The sequence below is a fragment of the Pteropus medius genome, unplaced genomic scaffold (assembly GCF_902729225.1).
Source record: "Pteropus medius unplaced genomic scaffold, Ma_sr-lr_union100, whole genome shotgun sequence".
Taxonomy (NCBI): domain Eukaryota; kingdom Metazoa; phylum Chordata; class Mammalia; order Chiroptera; family Pteropodidae; genus Pteropus; species Pteropus medius.
In genome coordinates this window covers 2111704-2128505 of record NW_024354500.1, presented here as the reverse complement: position 1 = coordinate 2128505, position 16802 = coordinate 2111704, and the positions used below count along the sequence as shown (strand labels likewise).

The following is a 16802-nucleotide window of genomic DNA, read 5'->3' as shown; positions in this document are numbered from 1 at the left end:
TACTAACTCCTCATTACTGTGCTCTTCCTCAAAAGATAGAATACATGTGTGTACTATAAACCACTAAGAATATTCTAGAGCAGTCTCAGAAGTAAGGTGATTTTAAAGAGGTGACTCAAAAATGTTTTAATCAGTGCCTGTATTAGTAGAGTAAATTTTACCTGAGATCTGATATTCTAATATATTTGCTTTTCAAAACAGTAAGCTTTCTGGGTAGTTCTGTGTTCCATTAGCCATTTTAATATAGAAAATCAGTCATTTTGCAAATGCTGTGTTTATTCTCTTGGCTGGCACACTTGTCCTACCAAACATAGATAAATTTGATGAAGGCTTTTGAGAGCCTTTACTGATATCTCTCATTTTAGTTATTGAAAACTGGTTACAGTTTACATAATCATTCATTCTGAACTATGATTGCACAATCTCAAATACGTATTTAATGGGTGCCTATGGAACTATTTATTTTGGTTCACTAACAGTAATATATTGATAGTTGGAGAAACTAGCAACATGTTCAAAAGCAAACCACTTCTTTACTACTTGCTGGAACAATATCCAAGAGAGAAGCAAGATAATGGGAAACTGGAATAGTGTTTATAAGAAAATTTTTATTAGACAGTAGAAATTCCTAAGTACAAATCAACAGGTTGAAAAGTACAGGAAAGAGTAGTGGAGAAAATAGTATACATCTAAAAAATATCAAAGTTTACATTTTTCTTAAGCCACAAATCTATATAATCCTTAGATTCTAAGGCCATGGCTAAGATTAATGAAGGTCATACTTAAATAATTTAGATTGGTCTGTTAATATTCAAAAGGACTGGAGTCATTTTTTTTCTCTTGAAAATACCAATCAATAAGCTGTCTCATTAGATTGTCCATCATGGGCTTTAATTAAAACTTATTTAACTGTCCTTTGTAGGATTCAGCCACACCGGAATGAAGCATGTCAGATATTGAGAAAGCATACTATTTTATTTCCTTCTACTACTTAACTTAGCATAGACTACTTGATTCATTACAAGGGCAACCCAAACAAAAGTAAAGTGTGCTCTTAATAGTTGTTCAAAGATTGAGATTTGGACTTGTTAGTAATAAAGACTCATGGAAAACATTAGATTCCTAGGAAAATGAGGTGCTCTCGTTTATTCAGTGGCTGTGTAAGCAAATATCTGGCACAAAGGTTGACTAATCTGGTGTGCCATGGATGATGAGCAGCGCATAGGGAGCAGCTGCATAAGTCTACAAGTGATTAGTATGTTTCCAGATCACCTCCACTGCTTTTCATTTATGATTACTTTCCTTTGGCTAGAGGATATGCTGTCAAGCTGGCACCTCCTTCTCCCCAACGCCTTCTTTCTGCCAATTTACAGGGGAGTGTTTTGGAGAAAATCTGCCAACACTTCCTTTTCCCTTCTCACAGATTAAATAAATTTCATCTGCTTAACATATGCAGTTTCCGTTTTCCCATGGAACCAGAAAAAACTATTTGGATGATGACCTCAACTGTTATTTTGTCTTCTAAAAATATCTTCAGTTGGGGTACAGGGTGTTAGGAATGGCACGAAATCCTTCTCTTTCTTGGGTTGCAACCTTGAGCTCAGTATTGGCTCTATCACTTACAGTGTGACTTTGAGCAAGTTAATGGACTTTCTCTTGACCTCAATTTTCTTCTCTATAAATTGAATACAATACTTAACCTTATATTGTTGAGGTAAATATGGAAAGATTTCTACTTTCTGCATTTAATGAAATTCTAATCAAAATCCCATTGAGATTTTCCTTTTTCTTACACGGTGGGGAAATGATACTTCTCAAAATCTCTAGGAAAGTTAACCAAGATGTTATTTTAAAATGAATGGGGGAAACTTGCCCTCTCCAATCAAAATAACTGTAAATATGGTACTCTGGGAAGATACATTAGTCATGAGAAAAAAGGAAAAGTTTGTATGTAGCCTATAATAGAGATATTTTAAATAGTAGTGACAGGATATATCGTTCAGTAAATAGAATGGGACACCTAGCTGTCCAATTGAGAAAAAAATAGCTACAAGTTTAATCTTTCTTTTATTCTAGGCCTTAGTGATTTCCTCCTTTTTGAGCTTGGATCCCCAAATCTCAAGGGCCCCTCTTATCTACAATAATGTACTGTTACAGGTAAAGGCTAAAGAATTATTCACCTAAGTGATAGATGAAGGCATGAGAGTAGACAACAATGTCATTAAAGAAGAGTACCAACAGGTCTGTGCTTGAAATATTGGGGCACACTTACATTTAGGATGGAGATGAAGGAAAAGGGACCACAGGTGAAAACCTATTAATAGGACGATGCCATTGATAAACTTTATTTTTTTTAAAACTATGGAATCCAAGGAAGAAAAGGGTTTACTTACTTTTTATTTTATTAAAATTTTACTAATATAGTCAGCATACAATATTATGTTAGTTTCAGGTGTACAACACAATGATTTGACATTTCAATGCCTTATGATGTGATCACTATGGTAAGTCTAATAACCATCTGTCACTGTGCAGTTATTATATTGACTATATACTTTATCATTGCTGTACACTTTATCACTGTGGCTTATTTATTTTAAACTGGAAGTTTGTAACTATTAATCACCTTTACCTTTTTTACCCACTCCCATTCTCTCTCCTCTGGCAATTATCAGTTTGTTCTTTGTATCTATGGGGTCTGTTACTAATCTGTTTACTTAAGATTCTAAGTATAAGTAAAATCATATGGTATTTGTTTTTCCCTGTCTGACTTATTTCATTTAACATACCTTCTAGGTCCATCCATGTTGTCATACATGGTGAGATTTCATTTTTTTTATGGCTGGGAAATATTCGATTTTATATATATATATAAAATATATATATATATATATATACACACACACACACACACACACACACACACACACACACACACACACACACACACATACACATGACACATATATGACATCTTCCATCTTCTTCATCTATCAATGGACATCTAGGTTGCTTCCATCATTCTGGCTATTAGTTAAAAATGCTGCAATGAAGATACCAGTGCATATATTTTTTCTAGTGTTTTCATTTTCTTCAGATAACTAAACCCAGAATTGGAATTGCTGGGTCGTATGGCAGTTAAATTTTTAATTTTTTGAGAAATCTCCATACTGTTTTCCATAGTGGCTGCACCAATTTACAAGCCCACCAATGGTGCACTAAGGTTCTATTTTATCCACATCCATGCCAATGCTCATTTGTTGAATTTTTGACCACAGCTATTGTTGACAGGTGTGAGGTGGTATCTCATTGTGGTTTTGATTTGCATTCCCTGGTGATTAGTGATGTTTTTTACATATCTGTTGGCCATCTGTATGTCCTCTTTGGAGAAAGGTCTATTCAAGTCCTCTGCCCATTTTTTAATTTGATTTTTTATATTGAGTTTTATGAGTTAATTACATATTTTGGATATTAACCCCTTATAAGATATATCATTTTCAAATATCTTCTCCCATTTAGCAGGCTGCCTTTTTATTTTGTTGATTCTTTCTTTTGACATGCAGACATTTTTAGTTTGATATATCCCTATTTATTCTTCTCTCGTTTCCCTTGCCTGAGAAGATATACCCAAAAAGTATTGTTAAGACCAGTGTCAAAGAGTTTACTACCTGTTTTCTTGTAGGAGTTTTATGGATTTAGGTCTGATTTTAAATCCATTTTGACTTTGTTTTTATATATGGTATAAGAAAGCGCTTTCATTTTTTTTTGCATGTTTCTGTCCAGTTTTCCCAGCACTACATATTAAAGAGACTGTCATTTTCCCCTATTGGAGACTGTCTTCTTTGTTGTAAATTAGTTGTTCGTATAAGCAAGATTTTATTTCTGGGCTCTCTATTCTGTTCCATTGATCTATGTGTGGTTTTATGCCTGTACCATACTCTTTTGATTATTATAGCTTTGTAGTATAGTTTGAAAACAGGGAGTGTGATACCTCCACTGTTCTTTTCTCAAGATTGCTTTGGCTATTAAGGGTCTTTCGCGGTTCCATGTAAGTTTTAGTATTATTTCATCTAGTTCTGAGAATGCTACTGGTATTTTGATAGGGACCGTTTGAATGTGTAGACTGCTTTGAATAGTATGGACATTTTAATGATATTAATCATTCCAATCCATGAGCACAGTACATCCTTCCATTTTCTTGTATCTGCTTTAGTTTCTTTCTTTAGTGTCTTGTAGTTGTCAGAGTACAGGTCTTTCACCTCCTCAGTTAAATTTATTCCTAGGTATTTTACTTTTTGATGCAATTTTAAATGGAATTTTCTTAATTTCTTCTAATCAATATCAGTTTATAGAAACTCAACAGATTTCTTTATATTAATTTTCTATCTTGTAACTTTACTGAGTTGATTCATTATAATAGTATTTGGGTAGAGTCTAGGGTTTTCTATACATAGCATTATGTTATCTGCAAATAATGACAGTTTTACTTCAATTTGGATGCCTTTTATTTCTTTTTGTCTAATTGCTCTGGCTAGGACTTCCAATACTACGTTGAATAAATGTGGTAAGAGTGGGCATCACTGTCTTGTTCCTGATAGAGGAAAAGCTTTTAGCTTTCCACCATTGCATATGATATTAGCTGTGGTTTGTCATATATGGCCTTTATTATATTTAGGTATGTTCCCTCTATAACTAATTTTTTTGAGAATTTATCAAAAGTGGATATTGAATTTGTCAAATACTTTTCTGCATCTATTCAGGTGATCATATCATTTTTTCTCTTGGATTTGTTGATGTATCCCATTGACTGATTTGCAGATATTGAACCACCATTGCATCCCTGGAATAAATCCCATTTGATCATGGTATATAATCCTTTTAATGTATTGTTGAATCTATCTTTAATTTTGTTAATTTTTGCATTTATGTTCATCAGGGATAAAGGCTTATATTTTTCTCTTTTTGTAATGTCTGTCTGGTTTTGGTATGAGAGTAATGTTGGCTTCTTAGAATGAGTTCGGAAGTATTGCTTCCTCTTCAGTTTTTATAAATGGTTTGAGAAGGGGAGGTATAATTTAAATGTTTGGTAGAATTCACCTTTGAAGCTGTCTGGCCTTGGACTTTTGTTTGTTGGGAGTTTTTTGATTACTGTTTCAATTTTATTGCTAGTAATCAGTCCATTCAGATTTTGTATCTTCATGGTTTTCTTCTTGGCAGATTGTATGCTTCTAAAAATTTATCCATTTCTCCTAGGTTGTCCAATTTGTTGACATATTATTGTCTATAGAATTCTTTAGTGGTTCTTTGTATTTCTGTAGTGTTAGTTGTAAATTCTTTAATTTCTTATATGAGCTTTTTTTTAGTGATGGGTTTGACTAAAGGTTTGTCAATTTTGTTTATCTTCAAAGAACCAGCTTTTAGTTTCATCGATCTTTCTGATGGTTTTATTGGTCTCTATTTTATTTCCATTCTGATCTTTACTTCCATTTACTTTGGGCTTTGTTTCTTTTTTCTTTAGGTATAAAGTTAGATTGTTTATTTGAGATTTTTCATGTTTATTGAGGTAGGCCTGGATAGCCATAAACTTCCCTCTTAAAACGGATTTTACTACATCCCATAGATTTGCAAAGTTGTGTTTTCATTTTCATTTGTGTCAAGGTAGTTTTCTTGTTTGTTTTCTTGTATGATCCATTTGTTATTCAGTAGCATGTTGAGTCTCCACATGTTTGTGTCTTTTTCAGTTTTCTTCTTGCAGTTGGTTTCTAGTTTCATACTGTCATGGTCAGAAAAGATTCTTTATGATTTCAATCTTCTTGAATTTACTGAGACTTGTTTTGTGGCCTAATGTGTGACCTATTCTGGAGAACGTTCAAAGAGCTTTTGAAAAAAATGTATTCTGCAGGTTTTATGTGAAATGTTCTGTAAATATCTAGTCTAATGTGACATTTAAGGCTATTTTCTTACTGATTTTTGTCTGGATCCACTGAGGTCAGAGGGGTAAAGTCCCCTATTCTTATTCTATTTCTGCCAATTTCTCCCATTATGTCTATTAATATTTGTTTATATTTAGGTGCTCCTATGTTGAGTGTAGCTATTTATTTACAATTGCTATAGCCTATTCTTGGACCGACTAATTTATCATTATGTATTGTCCTTGTCTCTTTTTAAGTTTCTTTTAAAGTCTAATTTGTATGATGAGTATTGCTACACCAGCTTTGTTGTTTCTATTTGCATGCAATGTCTTTTCCATCTCTTTCTTTCAGTCTGTCTCCATCTGAAGTTCAGTCTCTTATAGCCAGCATATAAATAGGTAGTTTTTAAATTCATTCAGCCACCCTCCATCCTTTGCTTGGAACATTTAGTCCATTTAAATTGAAAGTAATTATTGATAGGTATGTATTTATTGCTATTTTAACTGTTTTGTTTTTGTAGTTCTGTTACTTCTTTTAATTTCTTGTGGTTTTCTTTAGTGTTTTATTTGGGTTCCTTTTTATTTTTTGTGTATCTTTTGTATGTTTTTGGTTTGTGGTTACCATGAGGTTTATTTATGTCATTCTATGTGTATAGCACTGTATTTTAAGCTAACAGATATTTAAGTTTGAATATATTCTAAAAGCACTATATCCTCCTCCCACACAAGCTTTGTTTTTGATGTCCTGTTTTATATTTTTGTCTTCTGTATCTTCTATTGCTTTTATAATTGAGCTTGCTATTTTCTTTTGACCTTCATAGTAGCTTTTTAAATGGCTAATTTGCTGTGTTTAATAGTTTGTTTTTACCTTTGAGATTTTTTTTCTTTCAAAGACTTATTTCCGGTGACCACCTTTTCTGTTTAAAAACCATTTAACATTTCTTGTAAAGCAGGTTTAATGGTGATGAACTCTAGTTTTTGCTTGTTCAGGAAACTATCTCACCTTTCATGATAACTAGAGTATTCTAGTTTGTAGGTTCCTTTATTTCAGCACTTTAAAGGTGTCCTGCCACACTCCCTTCTGAGTTGCTGGTGATAAATCAACTGATAACTTTTGGGTGTTTTCTTGTATGTGACTACTTGTTTTCCTCTTGCTATCTTCACATCTCATTTTAAGTTTTACCATTTTAATAACAGTATGTATTGGCATGTGTCTCTTTGGGTTCATCTTGCTTGGAACTTTGCTTCCTCGATCTGGATATGTTATATTCCCAAAGTTAGCAAAGTTTTCAGCTAGTATTTCTTCAAATATGCTTTCTACTCCTTTCTCTATTCTCCTTCTGGGATCCCTATAATCTGAAAGTTTGTATGTGTATGACATTGTCCCACAAGTCCCTTAAACTATTCTTGCTTTTTAAAAATTCTCTTTGAATTTGCTGTTCTAATTTGGTGCTTCCTACTAATCTCTTTCAGGTCATTAATCCATTTTTCTATATTATCTAATCTATCAACTGCTAATGTATTTTTCATCTCAGTTATTATGTTCTTCAGCTCTCATTGGTTCTTTATTGTATTTGCTAACTCTTTGAAGTTCTCCCTTAGTTCTTATCTTCTACTCTCGTCTGGTGAGCATTCAAATGACTTTCTTTGAATTCTTTATCAGGCAAACTACTTATCTCCATTTCATTAGTTGTTTTTTTTTTTTTTTGAGGGGAGGTGGATTCTTGTTCCTTCATTTGGGACATATTCTTTTGTCTTCTCATTGTGTCTGACTTTGTTTATATGAATTAGACAAAATAGCTATTCCTCCAAATCTTGAAAAAGTGGCCCTGGTTAGAAGTGACCTGTTGACTGGGAGTACCAGGTGGTTTTGGCAGGGAGATTGGAGTCAGGGTAAGTGCACATGGTGCCTGGGGTGCTGGCTGGTAGGCTGGAGTGGGCTCTGGGATCAGTGGCCTGGTGCACGTGTGAGCATGTTGGTGCCCTGTTGATCCCAGTTTGGGGGCCAGCTGAAGGAAGAGGTTGCAGGGAGTGAGTGTAGTGGCACTTAATTTTGAACCCACTGTCTGGGGCTGGAGTGGGCTTCAGACGGTGTGGCTGGGAATGTGCCTTATAGATTGGCCAGAACTCCTGCCCTATGGAGGTAGGGGACATAAATTAAAGGCACTCACCAGCACCTGCAATCCCAGAGGAGTTCTTACAGATCCCAGATAACTCCCATCATTCCCTGAGCTTCTCTATATGGTCTCTATCTCCTTTGTTGTGCAGAAGCTTTCCAGTCAGCCCTCAGTTGTCTTTCAGGTATTCATGGGAGAGGGCGAGTTCAGCGTCTTCCTATGCTGCCACCATCTTGGACCTCTTCCAGGAGAGGTTTTAAGTGAGGTTAGAGGAAATTCAAATGAAGAGGTTTAAGATGATTGAGGGCTGCAAAGAGCCTGATGGGTTTGACAAATAGGATATTATCAACTTTTCTTAAGAATATTCCTAGTTGTAAGAGTTAAGTCAAATTTGGTGAGGTAACAGCAGGCACAGACTGAGTCTTTTCCATAAAAGATATGGAACTCCATCTCTTTTGAAAAGGAAATAACTGAAGGAAAATTTCCCAAATCAACTGAACTGATTCTGATTTTACTACTAAGCTGTCCTATATTTCATGAGCTAGATACTAAGCTAGATGTTATCAATTTCCAGAAAGTTGCAAGATTAATGTTTTCATTTTTTAGGTGAGCAATTTGTAAGCCAACATGACAACATCTACTAAGTAATTTAATCAGTTTAAGGGTGTTTTATTAAGTGAGGATAATGCTACCTACCTGATCACTGTTCTAAAAAATTAAATAATTATAAATATATGTGTATATGTACATACACAAGCATATAAACATAAGATTAGCACTTAGTAGGAACTTAATATTTATTTCTGGTACTACTTCTATGAGAAAAATGTTATAGTCATGGTGGCATAACTGAATTTAAAGGAAGGCTTCCTTTTATGTGTACAGTTTTATTTTTAGCAATCATCTTTGACATGAAGGCTTTTTATCTTCTTTTGTAGGTTTTGGATGTAAGTAGAGAAGGCAAAGAAGAAGTATTCTATGGGCCTACACTCCCTTTTGCTTCCAATGGAATAGCAGCATGCTTCCTTCCAGCTCCGTATTTCACATGTCCTAATCTTCAGACTCTTCAAGTGCCTCATCACAGAATTGGCACCATCTAAAAAGCCAATGCTGTTAATAACCAGCATGAACAGGAGGGAACAAAAAGGCCTGACTTTTGGATACTGGGCGTGAAAAGACTCAGTGCTCAATGCTTCTTTGTTTTATAGGTATTATATTCAGATAAACATTAGCAAAAAAAAAAAAATTAACAAAAAACCCCACAATTTTCTAAAATCCATTACTGAAAAATCCTGTCACCCTTTCTCAGCGTGTGTTAACATATGATACCACATGTATGACTTTTATTGTGGAGTAGCTTAGTGCCAACTTAATGGTCCATTGTTCTATGTGTCTTCAGAGTATTCTTCGTCCACTTTTTCTAATCAATATTGTCCAGAAGACAACACCATTAGTAAGTCAATTTATTTCACAAGTACTGTCATCAATGAACTTAAAATTTTTTTTCAAGTACTTAATCCCTTTCCTGCTTAAATCTGGCTTTGTAATTTTTCTTTAAAAATTTAACATTATGCAGCCTTGCTCAGTAGACTCAGCATTATGACATCATAAATTTTTAAATGCCATATTTTATTCAAGGTAATACAAATAACAGAAGAACACAAGAACAGCAGTTGGAATACCCAGATTTTTCTCCTTGGTTATTACTCTGTGACCTTGGACAGGGGCTTAACTTTACAGGGCTTCATTTTTCTCCCTTTTTGAGGATGGTTATTGATTTCCATATTAATTCAGAAGAATGTTGTGAAAATTAGGCAAATGCTCTGAAGTACTTTGCCCAAGAAAAACAGGTTACTCACATTCCAAGGTATTTTACTGTCTTTAGAACTTTGTAACTGAACAGGGAGATTATTTTCAAAGTTTAAAAATTACTAGGTAGAACTTTTAGCACATGCTATGTGAAACATGATTCTGACAAGCATGTGAAAGAGATATGCTAATTAGGCAAAAGGGAGTTTACCAAAGCCTAAGATTCCTAAATTTGTACAAGTCCTTGCCTCAAATAATAACTCTCCCTCAAACATCTCATTTAAACTCATTTAGTGAAAAATGACATTTTATAGCTCAAAAATTAGTTGTACTAATTTTGGTACCATAAAGTGCTTTGACATAAATTTGAACCTAGAATCAGTAGTTCTAATAAAGAGTTTTTCCACTTTGTTAAAGGTTATGTCAATCTTGAGTGCTTGTGGGATTCTTCTCTAGCACCAATACATATTTTATTACTACCACTTTTAATAATGCATAAGGATTTTTTTTTAGGCTAGGTTTTTGGATTTGCTTTGTCTGTAACAAAAAACTCAATAATCACATGTGAACATAAATTCAACAACTATAATGTGAGTTTTCCCCTTTTCTTAATCTTGCTAAGATCTAAGTCACCTTTATTAATAGGAAGACTTTACTCTTTTTCCCTTGGCATAGATTAATCATTTAGCAATCCTTGTCTTATGGGACATTCTCATTTTATTCATGTAACCACTTTTAGTAATTAGAAGTGAATAAAAAGATTTTTATCCTAAATACAGTATTCATTAATTTTATATATTATAACTATATTTGAAAATTAATATATATGTAACTTCTGGCTATTGTGACTAAAGAGTGGGAGTGGAACCTAGGGGTAAGGAAGAAATGTAAACTTTTAAAAGAACAGAGATACCTTAAGAGTATTTGTACAGTTTTGAAAAGTAAAAAGTGATTGATAACTGATATTTAAAAGGATGGCAGAGAATCTCTTTAAAGGGTATAAGCCATCTAAACTAAATTTTAAAAATGCCTTACCAAGTCAGAAAAACGAACTCCAGCATTTCAGAAATCTTTTCAACAAAGGACCTAAGCAAGGAATATTTCAGATTCATTAAACTTTCTACTTGACATACAAATTTTCCCTCCAGCAGTTTTACCTTATAAAACCATTAAAATCTACTTGTAATTGCAGACCCTATCTCCAATGAATGAAAGGGAAATGGTCTAAAAATAAGCTTGCTTCATGATAACTAAAAGGCAGCTTGAGATTACTCTTGATTATTTCTGCATAGATTTCTAACTGTTCATTTTAAACAAATCAGTATATAGTATCAAACCCCTCCTTGGTGAACTTTAACATAGTATTCACTAATATTACAGAATTGAACTCAGAATTTTTTAAAGCTTTACATAATTTCCAGAAACATCTTTCAAAGTTATAGCCAAAGAACAGCATCCAAAGTACAACATCCCTCCCCCAAAAAGAAAAAACTCATATCACTTATAATTAGATCATTTTCTTCTTCAAATGATCAATAAGAATGAATAAGAAAAAAACATGTTTGGTCATATAAACCAAATTCCATTGGAAGTATTTAAATATGTTTTCCATTTAAGTGTACCACCCTACAGTAATTCATCTAATTTCACTCTTCAAAATTAAAGACCATATTGTATTTGTATTTAATTTGAATTTCCATAGAAGACCATGAAACTTCCAACCACTTACACATCACTTCAAGATTTTACTTTAAAAATAAAAAGCAGTACCACACAGATATTAGCGGTGTTCTTAGTATGGGATCTCTATAAAGTATTATGTATGTAAAATATAATAAAATTCCCTAGATCCTTAATAACAAAATGCCAGGTTATGATTAGGGTATTTTTCATGCTTTTCATATTTTCCTCACAGTTGAACCACATGTACATTGAATCCCCTTCAAACATCACAATATATGGAAAACTAGTGTTTTACTAGAGTATCAAAGGAACAGGAATAAGACAGAATTATTCCTTCCGCTAAGATGGTTCATTTTTATTTTGGTTTTCAAATAATCTGTCATAAAGAGGGAAGATGAATAATTATGGGCACACTGGAAGTTAAATATATATATTTTTATTATATATCCTTATATGCACAAAATAATTTATAAATGTATATCAAATATGAATGCCCAGAATTTTTCTAAAAGTACAATTCACAAATGCAATAAATCAGATAACTATTAGCACACCAAAAACTTTAATAAGCAGAAATTGATCAATTCCAATCATTTGGTACTGATTTTGGTAACCTTAACTAATATAGTTTATCAAAGTATCAAAATACAAATCTCACATCTTATTAAATATGTGAAAGAATATGCTACCTTGCTAGCTTTTCAAGCCAACTGTTTTAACCAAACAAAGCATGTTATTTATATTGGGATACTCTATACTTGACTGACAATGCGATATTTTTAACCCTAAGAGGAATAGACAGGTGGTCAGTTTTGGGAAAATGTGAGTTTATGAAGAAAATCTATCAAGAAAAAAGCTGTGGTTTAGTACTGATACTACTGCTTTTAGTGAGGATTCTATGATATCTACCTTTTATCTTTGAAACACAAGTGCTATGTCGACGTAGTACTTAGGGAAGGTAGGTTTCATAGATGCTTTTTCCACCTGCAGAGGCTTGTCAAATTTTACATAACATATAATCTTAACAGAATGGAATAAAAATAAAAAGCTATCAAAGATTCTGTAAAAGTACATGAAAACAGATCCATATCATTCTTTAAAAACAAAGTAGCTTTAAAATTTTATGATAAAGCATGAGAGAAGATAACAATGCTGGGTGATGAATACATACATAACATACATGTAGTCTAACAACCCACAAATAACAATTTTTTTACAAAGATACCCAGGAAGAAAAAAAAGTCAAATATGCTTAAGAAGAAAATATACTAGGAATAGGTAAAAATATAAGTTTTACACAATGAAACTCTTCTAATGCAAATGAACAGTGATTTTTGTACGGAGACAATATGCCCTATTTTTTTTTCTCCCCCATGGAAACCTAATTAAATGTTCAATTAAAATTTAAATCATAACCAAACCCGAATGTCTAATAATGTCATTTCACCATCCTGTTGTCTTTTAATCATCTATTTTACACTCTCATCTGACATTTCACAGAAATTATTTGACTAGAATACTCTCAGAGTATAGAATGAATATGGTATTCAGTCTAAAACAGTCTAGTCTCCTGTTTAAGCTTGGACAGAAAAGGTAGAGTCAGATGGCAGAAAGTTTCCTGATTGAAGGGTTTAACTGTCAGCTTATTAACAATGTAAAGTAATTCAAGGGCCCTAAGCAGAAAAGTAACAAAGAAAATAGTATTTTAGAAACACTGATGTCAGAACTGTGACAAGGGAAGATCGGAGATAAGGAGATAAGATTCTAGTGCCCAATAGAAAAAACAGTTTGAATGCACAGGATGACAAAAAGTAGCAAGAGCCTGTACTGCAGATCAACTGAAAGTGAGGAACAATGAAGAATCCAAGATGCTTCTGAAGTTTCAAGACCAAGTAGCTTGGGAAAGTAGTGTATTCCCTGGGTAGAAAATACAGGCAGGAACTAGACTGGAATAGAAGGTGATGTGGGCAGCTTGCCATGTTGCACTGAGATTTCAGGAGGATCCAACTAGAGAGGTTTAGAGAGAAATTTTCACTAGAAATAGATCTGAGAGAGAAAATATGAGCTAGTGTTATCAGTTGACTATTAGAAGAACACTGAGACAGAGCAGGTGAAGGGCCAGATCTTGCTGGGGACAAGGAAGAATGTGAAGGTCCTCTCAAAGTACAGTATATGTAGGAATAAGCAGTATCACTGAGGAAGTGATGGGAAGATAAAAGAAAATGCAAATGTCACAGAGAGGCCAAAGACCATGAGAACTGAGAACATACTCTCGGATTTCACTAAAAGAGTGGCTTACATTATAATGGTAGAAGCAGCAGCCCCAGAGATTATGTGGTATTTAGGGGAAAATGGATATTAAGGAAGCAGGTGTAAGGTACTCTAAGTCTGTGAATGGAAAAAGACTACAGCAATAAGGAAGGGCCAGTGAAGATTTTCAAGAAAAGGAAGTGAGCCATAAAATTTTTTTCTTCAATTAAAAAAAACTACTTCTTTAAAAATTTATTTATTAATAAACATACATATATACATATATAAACGTATTGTTACAAATTTTTTGTTGTAACTGATTTTTTAAGTATTCTTTGCATGATTCAGCAGCAGCTTTTCTTATCCCTTAAAGTTTAATAGAGTAAGGAGCAAGATTCTCAAAGCTATATTTACCTCTCTTGGAAAATAAAAAAAATATATACTATATATAATAACTTCTTTAAAGGCATCACCTTAAAAAGATTAAATAGTAATAAGTCACTATCATAATGAAAAGAAACTCATTGCTATGAAATCGAGTAACCTTAAGAGGCTTTCATTTGTCATAATGATGGTTGATTTGGGGGAAAATAGACCATTTGTATGTCATGAACACAACAGAAACTCCTTTAGACTTCACAGATGACAATTAGAAAAAGGCTATTAACTATATTTTGCTAATTGCAATACATTTCCTTTTTAAAGATACTTCTTGAGACAGAAAAGGGTTGAAATGTTTTCTTGAAGGAATAGAACCATGATACAGACGAGTCCTAAGGATAAAGCAATAAATTATTTGAAAGATAGCAAACAGATCATGCAAGAAAAAAAAATGAAAAATAGTGGGATCATTCATCTGCGACATATTAGAGAAAGAAGAACAAAATTGAGAGGGATCCTCTACCTTGTGCATGATAATACAGTGAACATGTCTGTAAGTCTCCAAACAGAACATAGGTCACCAAATATTTTTATACACATTATCCCACTGGTTCTTACCAGAACATTGTATAGTAGAAAAAAGATTATTTTTTTTACTGAGGCCCAGAAAGATTAAGTAACTCGCTCAAGGTCACAAAGCAGAGCTAGGTTTGAAACCCAGAGCTCTTTTTACCAAAAAATGCTCATCACGAAAAGGAGTTAAAGACAAGTGCTCAACTGGTAAAATATATCTGGATGAGATATTTAAAAAGTTGAGAGACAATAGCTGCTAAAGGAAACTAAACTAGTTCCCTGTAAATATGTAACATGTTAAGTTATAAGAGGTTCAAATTAAAGTGCAAGGAAATAATCAGCTGACTTTTCAGGCCTCTTCTGTTAATTTGCAATCTTTAAACTTTCCAGAATATTATTTATCATCTTCTTAAAAGCTCTTGTTTATCCTCCTTATATTTCTTTTAATGATAATTCCAAAAGAAAGGATAAGTAGAGAAAAACATCTGGCAACTGCTGGAACCTAAACACTGTTGGCCTAAGTTTAAAAAAAAATTTTATAAATTATCTACATAATAATTTAGCCAGATTCAGTCTCATTCCTCAGAGTTAAGTGTGCTTGGGAAGAGTTTTATTTATTAATCCGCCTCACGCATAGCATAAAAAAGGATAACAAATAAACAGTCCTATCTCTTGACCAACCCCCTCCGAAAAAAACCAGCATAAGATAGCCAGAAAGTTTGAAAAAAAATCATATTAAAACAATTTATAAAAAACAAAAACAAAAACAAATCACAAGGCAGAAAGTCACATTACAGTAAAAAGTCTGTGGGTCAACCAACACAAGCCTGTTTAGTGGTCATATACAGATAACATTCCCATTTAGAAAGTTTCCTTAGTTAAAACTAAAATCTCTTCAGAATAGAATGCAGTTTTGCCAAGTTCCAAGATCCTGTAACATACTTAACCTTTATTTCCTTATTTATATACTTTATACTTACAGTTATGTAAGGAAAAATCCTAGAAAGTATTTTTAACTGAACATTATACAATTAATTAAAAGGTGTCAGAAGGATGCAAAGTGGCTTTAGATAGTTATAATTTATAGAAAAGATGAATCACAAAACATTAGATGTCATCATTTTCCAGTCTCTGCATCTCATCTTGTCCCGCTTGTCCTAGGTGAGATAAAAGCTTGCTATAGGCTTTCCTGTTAAAGAAAAAAAGGCAATCTATTATCTTTTTTGTATTATTTTTCATTTACTTTTTAATTGAACCTGCCTGAATGTCTGTACACACCACCATATAACCAATGTGATTAAAGTACTTCGATTCTTTAGCAAAATTTGGGACTTATGAATTCTGAGTGCTGGCCCCTCTAAAACAATCTCTTTAGGAACTACAGGTTTATTGCCACAGTGTTGTATTACTCTAAATAGTTCAAGCACTACTCTCAATTGGACTATAAACCTATAAAATAAAAGCCCTATTATCTATTTTTGACCAAAAAACATATTACCTAATTGGGTCACTCAGCTTCTTAACTGGATACACATGATATAGTTGATTCAGTAAATTAAGCACCCCTCAAAAGACTGATTTGCCACCATGGATTTTATACAAAAACAAGACACCTGAGGCTCTGAAATCCACTACCCAATGAGGAATACAATGTGTTTTAAGCAATGACAGCACTCCTGAAATACATAGCTTCCTAAGGTGGTCACTTTGAAAAAAAGAAAAAAAAAAACAATATGTGAATGGATGTATCATAGTACTAAGACATTTTTCAACTCAATACACCCAAAATTTAAGGGAATAAGAAAACAAGCCATTTGTAGAAAATGAATCTGGATTTTATAATCATTGCCCAAAAGAATGTAATCAAATTATCAAACATACCTTTGTTTGCTATTTCTGCCAAGGCCCCATTTCCGCTCTGAATCCTTCAGAGATTGAGTGAGGGTAGAAATCAAGTGAATAACAACCTGCTGGTCCAATACTGCTACTGTTTCTAAAATGCTGTAAATTTGATAATCGTATTTCATACCATAATCCTGGATAAAATTCCTGAAAGTAAATCAAGTTATTTAGAATTA

The 16802-nt window shown here is 33.2% G+C and overlaps 2 protein-coding genes across 15 annotated transcripts in view; one reads left to right on the top strand and one right to left on the bottom strand.

Moving 5' to 3' along the window:
* The window catches only part of KLHL32 (kelch like family member 32), a 184215-nt gene extending 167759 nt beyond the window's left edge, over positions 1-16456 (top strand). For all 12 annotated transcript variants that reach the window (XM_039853189.1, XM_039853186.1, XM_039853188.1 and 9 more), the window contains one exon: positions 8967-16456. In XM_039853189.1, the coding sequence (XP_039709123.1) occupies positions 8967-9128 (162 nt within the window). In that variant the 3' untranslated portion in view covers positions 9129-16456. The remainder of the gene's footprint in view (positions 1-8966) is intronic.
* Positions 15318-16802, bottom strand: part of MMS22L (MMS22 like, DNA repair protein) — a 113198-nt gene continuing 111713 nt past the window's right edge. For 2 of the 3 annotated variants that reach the window (XM_039853184.1, XM_039853185.1), the window contains exons 24-25: positions 16606-16773; positions 15649-15913 (exon numbers count right to left, since the gene is read on the bottom strand). In XM_039853184.1, coding sequence (XP_039709118.1) covers positions 15832-15913; positions 16606-16773 — 250 coding nt within the window. In that variant the 3' untranslated portion in view covers positions 15649-15831. Of the gene's footprint in view, positions 15914-16605; positions 16774-16802 lie in introns of all 3 variants that reach the window. The other variant, XM_039853183.1, reaches the window with a different exon arrangement.